The following is a 12,646-nucleotide window of genomic DNA, read 5'->3' as shown; positions in this document are numbered from 1 at the left end:
AAAATAAGACTTTGGCATGGTAAAGTGCATTAGTCAGTTAGTTTTTTTGGTCATGTTCTTGATTTTATTTTTAATATAAATGGTTTACTTATTCACAGATTATTTGGTTTCCAGTATTGGGTGAAATGATGAATTATGTTTTGTGTTATTAAGCCTATATTATTCAGGAGGCATTTTGTTACTGATCTTAATTCCTTAAGTTTTAATACCTGCAGGGAAAAATCAATAAAAGGCAATTAAGGATATTAAAGTGGTTGCAGTAAGAAAATTAAACTTCGATAGGGGAGATGGATCTGCCAAGTCCAATAACAGAGTTATTATAGCCTTGCTTTAAAATTACTTTTTTTTGCACCAATATTGAGTAAACATTATTTTTAAAGTACATTTTTAGAAACAGCGCGTATGCAAAATGTGTGCGTGAAATCTGTGTACAAATGTTTTCATGAAAAAAAATCATGATTCACCAATAACATTTGTACTAAAATGTATTTTAAATTTTTTTTTGGGGGGGGGGGTACACTTTATTTGGTAACACTTTATTTTACAGTTTTAATGTTACATTTGTTACATGCAGTTACTATAGTAAAAACTGTAAATTATGCATAATTACATGCAAATAACCCTAAACCAAACCAAACCCTAATCCTATAGTAAGTACATGTTTTTACTTAAGTTTACTCAGTACTTAAATGTAAAATTACAATGTAACAAAGACACCTTAAAATAAAGTGTTACCCTTTTTTTTAAAGGTGACGTATTACATTGTACTTACTCATAATTACTATAGATTACTTACAAATTGTCGTTTGGTTGCTGATTCCAAATTACATGTAATTCATTACATGACACATTTTAGGTAATAAAAACCCGACTACTTTTTGATTACTTTTAGATTACTTTTGACCTAACTCATTTATCACATTGCTTTGAATAGGATAATCTTGTACCATATTGATATAAAATAAAATAAAATTGAAAGAAAATATATTGAATTCTTTGTTACCAACAACTACATGCATGAAATACATTACATCAGGGTTTCCCAGACTGGGGGTTTTGAGTGAGCTAATAATTAAATCACAAACATTTTAAATTGAAATAATACATTCCACAAACGTAGAAGACTGAATGTATCCAAGCAGTAGCCTTGTTCGAAAGGAAATTTTATATTAAAAGATTAATATACAGATAAATATAAAGAGAATTATGAATACTTTTCTGCCATTGTGAGAATAACATGTAATCAGCAAAGTAACTGTAGTCTGATTACTAGTATATTAAAATGTAATATAACCTTAATTTTTGGAATCTGATTACATAATCCAGATTACATGTAATCAGTTACTACACAACACTGCTGATAAATTATTTTAATCTTTTGTTTGCATTTCAGTGACATAGAAACACTGGAGATGGTGTAGACGGGATGTCTGGATATAGTTTACCAATCAACGTTTGTAATGACTCACTTTCTTTTAAACTACAGATGAATTCTGCCAAAGTGATCTGATCCGTTTTAGTCTGTTATTGATAGTTTTATGTTTATGGCAGCATCCATCAGCAGTACAACATACATTTCTTTCTTCTCAAGCTGTTAACAAGCGCTAATAAGCTCCAAGTGTTCGGTAATAATTAGTCTCACACAGATCAGATTTAATAACAACAAGAGCTGTAGGACACATATGACACCATCAGCGCCCTTCACTCCTAAAATGATTTCCCTCCCAGTGGAGTTCTGATCATTTAATCCTAATAGCAATGCAATTGCAGAAAATTATCTTTAATGGCAAATAACTATATGAGGCCTGTTAGATACAACTCTCCCGCATGTATGCATCTCAAGCACAGACGCTGATCATTTGTGCTGTAGAAATGGAGCAGAAATTAATGCTTGAACAGGGACAATGAATGGCTAACTTATAAAGAGAGTGTCCTGAATTGCCATAAGGTGTCTTCTTGGATATATATAGTTTATTGCACAACTCTCTGGAATACTTGATTCTGATTGTTGGAATTCTGTGGTCAGATATTTGTTTAATGGCAGTTCAACTAATTGTATTTGTAAGTAACTGTAAGTTGATTTTTTTACATTGTAGTGCAAGTTTCCACAGTCTTATTATTCTAACATGTAATATTATTGTTTATCAATTTTTAAATGTAATGGCTGATACGCATATTTCATGCATATTTCATCACTGGACTGTAGTGAGACTTCCTTGACAATTATATGCACAATAACAAATGATTTTGTCTCATTATAACAGTGGAAACAAAATTTTGTCTCATTATAACAGCGGAAACAACTTAAAATACTCCATCTTTTATGGTTATAGAGATAAGATAATGCATCATTTGAAACTGTAAAGGGTCCACTTGCGGATGGGCCTGGATGGGCCTGGGCCCACCCGCTTGTCAGTCAGGCCCATCCAGTCAGTGGCCACACAAGGTAGCCTAAGGAGGGAATTCTGTTGCCATTATTACAATACTTGACCTATAAAAATAAATCTTAACAGGGTTCCAGACTGCGACCATTTTTTAAAAATGTGCGAGTTAAAATTTTATGTGGTCGCTCGTGCATGGTCATTTACTAACTTTACGCCGTTGTATCAGCAGCTGCTGCAGTCCGTAACTTATGTTCAAAATGAATGAGTACATCATGAATCCATTTTCCAAACCGTGTTTTTGACTTATCCTGAATCACTATGGTACGCTTATAATAAGTGTTTATATTCTGACTATTTCATCCCGGGGTCGGCTCGGCTGCGGAGTTGCCCAGTGACTCGCCATAGACATTAACTGAGAGAAGTAGCTCCGGCTACAATGTTCTTCCGCAAGACACTTGCAGTTTATTTATTAACGAACGTACACATCAAGCGCATTGCACACTGATGGTGAAACTCGCCAATTAGGAATTCAGGAATTAAGGCATATACAACTGAAAAGAACATACATGTTTTTTTAATAGTTTTTTTTTTTTGAGTTTTTTGTTGAGTTTTTTGATTTGATAGTTAAAAGATTAAAACATTTTGCTAACATGAGGTCTTGTCACTGTCAGTCTTTTAACATCAGTGTAAAACTAGGGTATGCAGATTAAGACCACTATTCATCAGCATGCATTGATTAATCCCATGGCATGTAAAATTTTTTGGTGCGACCAATCCTATGCTGGTTCTCAACTGAGAAAGTTGGTAGCACCAGTGCAACCAGTGGAAAAGTTAGTCTGGAGCCCTGACACTACATTAAAGGTAATTTTCAAAAATCCATAATAGGGGCCCTTTAAACAATTTTAGGCTGTGCCCACCCGATTTTCTCGGGGCCCACCTACATTGTGATTCCTGGCTACGCTAGTGAAAGGGTCTATTTTTATTTGTGAACACAATAATAAAAATAAATAACAACTACAAAACAAAACATTGTGCTTTTGTAAAATAAAGAAAACAAACACGATCCTGTCCCGGTTTCTTTTGAATGGAATGGAATGAATGGAAACTAAGTGTATAGGCGACTAGCAAGCTCTTGCGTGCCATCTGAACCATAGACAGTAAAAGAAATGGACACAGCGACCCCCTTGATTTCAAAAGAGAAAAGTGAAGCCGTTAGAAGCACTCACTTCCTGATTGCTGAGGGACTGCGCAGGCTCAAACTGAGCTTGACGACGTAGATGTGACGTGAGCAACGTCTGACAGTTGTAGATCTTCTAGTAGCTGTGCCACATACCGAATTATTTCCAATTCCTCAAAAACATTATTGAAATATTTTGTCCCGTTGCTTTTATGGACTCTCTATCTATGGGCTTCTCCCTTGACTTTATTTGTCCATGTCCCCCCGATTGCCTCAGACAGTAAAAGATTGCCTGTGAGCTTCTCCTCCTGTCTATACGGTAATTTCTCGACTGTGCGACAGGAAGTCGCGTGGTTATGACGCAATCGTTAGCCTGTTTTTACAAAAACGGCTTCTACGTGGCCATAACGTAAGATACAAAGTAATGGAGCCTTTTATACATTGTCGTGTTTATTTAGAAATAAATAATGGAAAAGTGAAGTCTTTGGACGCCTCAGATGTAAAGTTATTCGCTGTCAAAGTGACGCCAAAATGAATGGGAGTCAAAGGAATGCTAACGGCAGGTGAAGTTCTGCTACAATGGCGGCTCCCGCGAAGCTTCAGTTTCCGGCTGATGGATTACACCCTTGATCTGAACTCTTGTTTTGGTTTGGTGCCTAGATCGCCTCTTCTTCGGCTCTTTTTCCTTTTGTGGCGGTTAGCAAACAGCGTTGCATTACCGTGCGCCCCCATCTGGATTAGAGTGTGGATCGCCTGTGACTGACTGACATGACGGTTCAGGACAAATACATGTACCGTTACACCTCTATTGCACAATAAACATATCAGGGATTAATCCTGCTCTGGGTTTATGTTGTGATGGCAAAGAGTAAGTTATCTGTTCTCATTCATGAACTCTGTGCTCTTGGGAAAGTCCTGCAAGTGTGAAAATTCATCGGGGTTATTTATAGGACTCCGTCTGTCTCCTAAAAATAAACAAACAAAAACATAACTGACAACTACACCTCTGTAGATGACCAGTTTACCACCACCTCTAACCCTGAATGCACACAGCTATCCATCAATGACTTTTCCATCTCTCCTAAATTTGTGATGTGTATGACTTTGTCAGAGTCTGTCAGTGAGGGTGTATGGATTACTGTGTGTGTGTGTGTGTGTGTGTGTGTGTGTGTGTGTGTGTGTTGGCTCGTCTCTATGGAATTGTGCCAGGTTTGATCAAGCATGCTGATATATCTAGATATGGGATAGAAAGTCTTCATGTCTGTTCCAGAGGATTGTGGGAATGAGATGATGTCGAAGTTGTAGTTCCAGCACTAGCCGAGGGTCAGAGGTCGACTGTAGACTTGGTCTACTATATCTGTGGAGGAATGAAAGAAGGATAGGAAGAAAGTAGGGGATGAAAGAGTGAGTGAGGGAGGGAGAGGTGGAGCGACAGAGATGGAAAGGGTGGGAGAGCAGGGGGAGGGATGGAGAGTTACAGGCAGGGAAAATGTCCCAGATTCCCATGATGTTTTTTAGAGAGTGAAACCAAGAGTCGATCGACTGCAGTCAGATGTGTAACAGACAAGACGGTGAACACAGAGAAATTCAATCAGGATATTTACAGGATTGTGGGGAAAGAAGACACCCAGGTTGTTTTGTGGGATAAGTGAAGAAACAGAAGACGTTTGTTTCCTGAAGGCCTGCTTGGAGAGTGTATGGACGTGACTGAGAGAGATGTACTTGTATAAAGCCACTTGTCCTGATATCCCCACTCCAAAGCAGAAGGGTTTGCAGAAGGAGAGGGCTCAGGGTCGCTGTGGGAAGAAGAACGCTGGAGGAAAACTTTATCCTCCGCTCGTGTGCCTGCGTTCAAAGTCTCAGGTGGAGCTAAAACATCTGGAGGAGTTCCTCAACGCACACACACTCTCATTACAGGATTCGGTCAGAGCCAGGACGGGCATGGCCTACAGGTACACACACAGTAAAAGCGCAGAGTCCTTTACATAATCCATTCAGATGTCTTTGGGGTCTCATTAGTGTTTGGATTTCAGTTTATTTGTTGTTACTTGCCTTTTTATTTATTTATTTAAAGATCTCTTTGATGGTTGTTATTAAATTAACTTATCAAAAAAACAAAGTGCTGAGAGTGGGCGGAAAGTGTCTTTTTAAACTCCGGTGACGTGCTGTTCCTGTTTTCGCCCACGAGTGGTTATATATTGTGTATTCTTCTGAGTGACGTTGCCAGATACCAGAGGAGGACGAAGATGTTTTTCATTGTTCTCATTTTTGCTCATTACCATTCTGCACGTTTTTTTATATATGCTCCCACAGGGAAATCAGTAACACTGGTAGCCCCGAGTCAAAAGCTCTGATTTCTGCTCGTATTTTGTTCATTTAGCGGATGCTTTTATCCAAAGATGCTGCAACAGAAGAGATTCATCCTAGGAGACAGTAACTATAAAGTTCCAGAATTGCTCAGAAAACTACAATCATCGCTGTAGATCATTCTAGCGCCTGCTCGAGGAATTGTACATGATATGTACGGCATGATACAATACAAAACGTCTGATTTCCCTGATGTGGTATTGCAAAACTGTTTTTTGTAATGTGGTCGATGAAGTTCAGCTGGTGGTCAAACGTCAAAATGTTCCTGGCTGACCTGGATGGCCAATTACAAAGGATTTACACTAGCTTTTATTAGTCTATTCATTTATTAGTGGTTTGATTGATGGTTTTGGCTGTCCTCTCTGGGGTGAAGAGTTCCCCATGGATCACAATGCTGGAAAACCATGTGTCATCATGAGACCGTTTTGTCACATGTGTTTCGGACAAACAGACAATAGATAAAACATGGTGGTTTGTATTGGACTTAGTTGGTGCTCTAGGTTGGAAGTGGACATATGGTCCGAGTCGCTGTCAAGTAATACTCTGACATAACAGTTCTGCTCTACTTTCAAATAACATATGGTATCTTAACAGAGCTGGAGGGCGTATTGGTTCAGCAACGGTGTATTGGAGTGGACTTTAAACAGTCTATTGCACTCTTTTGAGCCGCATGAAGGTCATTTATCGTAACTCTCTCTCTTTCAGCTTTCTCTAAACACAAATAAGCATGGACATATAAAAGTGTCCACAAGAGTCTCATTATTTGAATGTACTCTTTGTATTCATGTTGTTTCATAAAAAAGTTTACATTTAAAGTGTTGTGGTGTAAGTAAAAGTTAATTACAAAAATTCCTTGCACCTTAAATACATCTGAGTGTGCGCATTAATTATTATATAATTTAAAAAAAATGAATACCATTTATTATTAATACATACCATTACTTTTTTTAGGAGTTGCACAATATGACATATAAGAGTGTCCATAATAAATAAAAAGAAAAGTCTTATAAAAATAAAGCTTAAAAATTTGCCAATTTCTCTAAATGTACTCTTTGTATTCATGTTGGTTTCATAGAAACATTTAGATTTATTTTAATGAAACCATCAAGTAAAATGTAACATTTTCCTTACAATACATGTGAGTATGCACATCTCAACCAAAATTTTTTAATTAAAAAGTTTAAAAAAATATTAACAACCTGTCAAACATTTTTAATAGAATGCTTATCTTCAGGATAGTTGTATCACCCTGACATTTTTTACTTAAAATTATTTTTTAGATTTTCAGTGTGGCATTAATTCAGAAATTAAAAATGTGTTCATCATAGAAGAGCTGTATTCAAGTTATTATACGTATGAATTGAATTTCTTATATTTGCATAAATGAATAGACAGGGTCATGTCCCATTTTGTGGCTTGTTTAAACAAGGGTTTCATCCAGGCCACAAGAACATCATGACCTGTCAGTCAGTGACGTGTTGTTAACGGCTGACCTCAAACCCAATAAGTCCAATGACCTCATCCCATTGCACTGTCAAAATTGCACGTCGATGGCTGGAAACAGTTCCACAGGGAGGTCACAGTGCACTTCCAGGCATCTCAGATACACAACACTAACAGAAAATGAAGCATTTACAATCTCTCGTGGCTGCCAAGTGCAGTGATTTACGTCCAAAGGCCTGCAGAAAAACTTTTGTATGACATAACCATAACATCTACTACATGTTGTACATTTATGGCCCAGCGTGGTGTTGTTGTTATACACTTTTATGGACAAGTAATCCTGGTGATTAATATCTGGTTGTCAGTTCAGGGAATGCATTGCATAATATTGACTGGAAAGAACTTTGGGGCATAATCTATTTGATCTATTTTCTGTCATCAGTTCATTTAATTACTATGGGATATTGTTTTTCGAGTTTTACTACACTGTGTCACTAAATAAAGTAAACTTGTTCGGTTCAAGAAGACGGCCCTACCAAATACACCCACTCTCAATTGTTTTTTTCCCCAATGTTCTCAATGCTTAGGCTTATTCTGTCACTTTAAGAGTTTGGAAATCAAGATTTGATATCTTGACTTGCTGTGTCTGTCCTCTAATACCTTTGCCTTGTGCATACACACGTACAGAAACCAGAGAAATGGCCTCATATCACCTCTCTCCGCCTCCTCCACAGGTTAAATTTCTTCTTGGTCTTGCACGATCCTTCACCATGGCCTCAACACAAACTATGTTAAATGGGCCAGTTTCGAAATCACCAAGAAAGTGCCAGTCACTGATAATTTATTCATCCTGGAAAGCTGATAAATGATTGAGGAACAATCACCAGGTGTCCTCATTAAATACTTAATTGCCCTTGCAATTAGATAAGGGATAAACCTGTGACACTGAGTGTCTTACGGGCCTGAAGGAAGAGGCAGGGTCATGGGGTGCGTCTCAATCAGATCCCTAGTTCAGTAGTCAGGACACTGACTGATCGAGTCGGCCATCTTAAAGGCCCATACATCATTGAGTAAACTGACAATACTTTCCAAGTTCATTAAGAACTGTTGCTGTTCTGAAATAACACATCCTTTATGACGTCTTCGCTTCATTCGCCCCAATGGAAAGCATATTTACACTGTCTGAATCATGCCCTATCCCCTATATAGTTCAATATGTGCCATTCACCATGTAGAAAACAGTAAATGTGTGAACAAGTGACCGATTTCAGCCGCAGCTTCTGTTTAAAATGTAGGGGGCGGGGCTTCAGATTCTAGAGAGCATTTGATTGGTCAGAAAATCTGACGAGAAGCTGAAGTGCAAAATGATGTCATCGAAATCATTGATCCATATTGGCGGAAGTGAGAGACTAAGCTTGAATGCTTATATCATCTAAATGCGAATTTTGTCTTGTTTTGGAGCGCACTAGCTTATAGATAACAGTAGGGCTAACATATTCATAAAAAACATACATTTTGATTTCATAGGGACTTTAAGGGCTGTCTCAGTTGCAAAATCCTTCAAGTGCACTTAAACATTCTCTCCCTAAAGAATCCCACAATGCACAGTGAAAACAAGGGAAAATTGATGCTCATTATACTCCCTTATCTTCATGTTGCCGGAAATAGTCATCAGTGTCCCAATATATAGTGAGCCATTACTTTTCTTACCAGCGCCCGAATTGGTTAGGGAACTGATTGAGACGCACACATAGATAGAGTGGTATCAGTCAGTCCCACTACATTCAAACAAGACAAATCAAAACACACTACTAGTTGTGTAGGCAGATTAGCAGTGCTTAATTGCTAATATTATGTGTTCTATTTAGGGAGTATTTTATGAACTGGCCTTAAAAGGTGAGGTCTGCAATCTATGCGGCTCCAGTAGCACAAAACAGATTTGTAAAATTAATCCAAACCGTTTCCCCAAACCCTCCCCTGCACATCTTCCATTGTCACAGCCAAACTCATGCCATTGCTCAGGCCAGAAGTTTACATGTTGGGCCGCTCAAGCAAACAGAGCCACAGGTTGTTTTAGAAACTAAAGACAGCTGTCTCTGCCTCGCTGCCCGGACAATTACTTAACTGGCAGCGTTTAAAGCCACCATTTAAGGGAACTGATTTCAAAACTGCCTTGCAAGCCAACATAATGTCATCCCTAATGAGTTTTAGAGATATCCAAGTGAATATTTAATGACTGCAGTGCTTATTCCACACTAAAAATTTAATAGAATGTCGGATTCATTGGATTTAAATGCAGCTTAAGGAAAAGCTTTCCTCTGTAAACTGCATGAGAAAGCTTTATAGTATGTCTAAACATTAAAGTAAGATAAGAGAATATGTCATCTGTACATTTAGTAGCTTTTACAAATAGTGTAAAATTATACTTTAAATATTTATGCTAAGGATACACATCTATATAGTTGTCCTCAGAGGTTTAATTAATAATTTTGTAATGTACCAAGTTGGTAGGTTCTGTATATTGTAATTTACAGCAGCTATAACGCAAATTTATAACGCAATTGTGATTTGATTCTGATTCACTATAAAATAATCAAATGTCAAAATCAAACCGAGAGCTTGTGCATAAAATCTAATGAGGAAATCTGAATTGATACCCAGCCCTGTAAATGCATCACCCTTAAACTATGGAAAACGACACAACCATTCAAAGTTATTTTTACTTAAGTCTCAAGTGTCCCCAGAATGTGTCTGTGAAGTTTCAGCTCAAACTGCTCCACAAATAATTTATTTTACCATATTGTAAATGACCATTTATGAGTGAAGAAAAAACATGCTGTTTTCGTGGATGTATCTTTAAATGCAAATGAGCTGCTGCTCTTTCCAGAAGAGGGCGGAGCCTTTACAGCTCGTGACACTCTGACCAAAACTAAAACATCTGTTCGGTTTTGATTATCATTTCTATCGCGGTCATGCTCAAGTGACATTGCCGTTCTTAATCATCATGAAAGTTTATTATCTGCATGCGTTTTAAAGCCATATCAGCAGGGTCCGAAATTAACTTTTTGGCTCACCTGCCACGGGGACTGCTAGATGAAAAAATCCACCAGCCAAGCAGATTTTTTACCGGCCAAAATAATAAACAGCCTTTTTGTGTCACATATACATTCATTTAAGTACATTTAATTGAGATAAGTATTATGTTGAATGAATAAGAGTACATAGAAGTCAAATCAGAGCAACAAATAAGACATGGAAGATGTGAGCATGGAACTAGTGCTCATAACAGCACATTTGAAGGTTTAGTAAAACTATCAGATACTTTACCGAAAGTAAACATTTTTACCGATTAATACTATCAGTTAAACAGATTAAAAGTAAAAAAAAAAAAAAAAAAATATATATATATATATATATATATATACACACACACATTTAGCTTTTTTGTTTGTTTGCTGCATGGTTAAAAAAAAAAACAGTATATAGCCTATTTTTGTTAAATCATGGGGTGCGTCGACACGCGCAACCACACGCGCCTAAAGACATATTTCGCTGAGCAAGCACAATGAAGCAAGCGAAAAGAAGTAGCAACTGTGTGGGACCATTTCGACAGAAAGGGAGACGAAGTTACTTGCAAAATATGCTACGCGGTATTAAAATAGCAGTAGGCCTAGTGCAAGTACAATGCAATTTTACTGGCGAAGCAAACATCCACAAGCAAATGAAAGGCGCGGCCACTCTAGCGAGACGTTATCTCTGTATTCCCGGGACATCTGTGCCATCGGAGACCCAGACTAACCCCACATCATGTAGAAATGTTACTTTTTTAAGTAAAAACTAGACAAGCTGTGGATTGAGGTAGGCCTGCTATTTTTATTTGACGAAAAAAACGTAGTCTGATGAAAAAAAAGCCGTTTTTTCAAAGCTTCAAACTGATTCAGTGTTTTCTTTTTGTCATCTTAATTTGTTAATTATTTAAGTTAAAAAAATATATTTAGTGTTGGTCTATTTTTGGTGTGAAGAAAGTTCACACACGCTTCTTGAGGCACACACACACGCAAGGTCTCTCCCTATCCGCATTATACACGGTTTGGAGCACAGTATGAGCGCGCTCTTTCTCGCTCGCTCTAGATTCCTGGAGATTTGAACTAATTTGCGGGCATCAGGGAGCCGCTATCAATATGCGGGAGACTCCAGGAACTTCCGCAAGACTTTGGATGTCTGGATCATTCACCCGACAGTGTGGCGGATAGCCTTTTGAGGAAACGGAAAATCTACCCGCATTTGGCGCTTGGCGGGTGTTAATTTCGGACCCTGCATATCAGACTCAGTTTAAACTTCTGTTTTATGGCTTTCTGAGCACACACATCCGAAGGACGCGCACAGAAAGCTGGATGTCAGACGGCGTATTAAACTAAGATCTCTTTCCTGTCTTATTGCGCTTAATCTGTCAAATACACTCAAGGTTATGTCAAAAACACCGTCTGTTCTGTCTGTGAACATAAAAAGCATAGAAAGAAATCACATGTGTATATTAGATCTGTGTATTAAAGTGATAACAACGTAATATACAGTACCTACTGCTATATTTGCTGCATACAACATGGGGCTTATATTACAAATTGCAACAAAGGGCGTAATATGTTCCCTTTTAAGTGAAAGCAGTGTAATATATGGTACCTACTGCTATATTTGCTGCATACAACATGTGAAAGCAGTGTAATATACGGTACTCACTGCTGTATATGCTGTTAATATGAATCAAACAACATAAAATCACTCCCTGATCTTTACTGAATAACTTTAGCAGCTTTAATAAGAATACATTTCTTTCTTGAATGCTGCTGTTAAATGCTCTGTCGAGGAGATAAACATGACGGACTGTGTACAGCTTGGAGAGGGGCGGAGCTAAGCTAATAGGGTGGAGTGAGTCACCAGTTGTGGGCGGAGCCTATGCAATGTGACGTCACATTGCATAGAAACTGCAAACGGCTCGTTCTGAGAGACTGCTTATGATTTTCGGGGATTAAAAAAAGGAGTGGGTGGATTTTTACCATTATAGGGTGGTTGTGTACAAACACAGCCGACACACATTTATGTTCAAACACCATGTAAAAGTGAATTTTGCATAATAGGTCTCTTTTAAAAGTGATAGTAAAGACATTTGTAATGTTTACAAAAGATTTCTATTTCAGATAAATGCTGTTATATCAATCCTTCTAGGAAACAAATTGTGTATCACTGTTTCCAAAAAATAGTAAGCAACATTGCTAAT

At 37.7% G+C, this 12,646-nt stretch overlaps 1 protein-coding gene across 3 annotated transcripts in view; it reads left to right on the top strand.

Annotated features, from left to right (window-relative positions):
• kcnab1a (potassium voltage-gated channel subfamily A regulatory beta subunit 1a) overlaps positions 1 to 12,646 on the top strand; it is a 112,277-nt gene that overhangs the window by 15,110 nt on the left and 84,521 nt on the right. Inside the window, exon 1 of one of the 3 annotated variants that reach the window (XM_077194623.1) lies at positions 4,942 to 5,513. The exons of the other annotated variants lie outside the window; for them this stretch is intronic. Within the exon in view, the coding sequence (XP_077050738.1) occupies positions 5,278 to 5,513 (236 nt within the window). The 5' untranslated portion in view covers positions 4,942 to 5,277. Of the gene's footprint in view, positions 1 to 4,941; positions 5,514 to 12,646 lie in introns of those variants that run through there. 3 annotated transcript variants of the gene reach the window in all.

The sequence above is a fragment of the Siphateles boraxobius genome, unplaced genomic scaffold (genome assembly GCF_051911475.1).
Source record: "Siphateles boraxobius isolate OS27281-9 unplaced genomic scaffold, OSU_SipBor_1 32, whole genome shotgun sequence".
Taxonomy (NCBI): Eukaryota; Metazoa; Chordata; class Actinopteri; order Cypriniformes; family Leuciscidae; genus Siphateles; species Siphateles boraxobius.
Note: the sequence above shows the minus strand (reverse complement) of the source record. Positions and strands in the feature narration are given on the sequence as shown.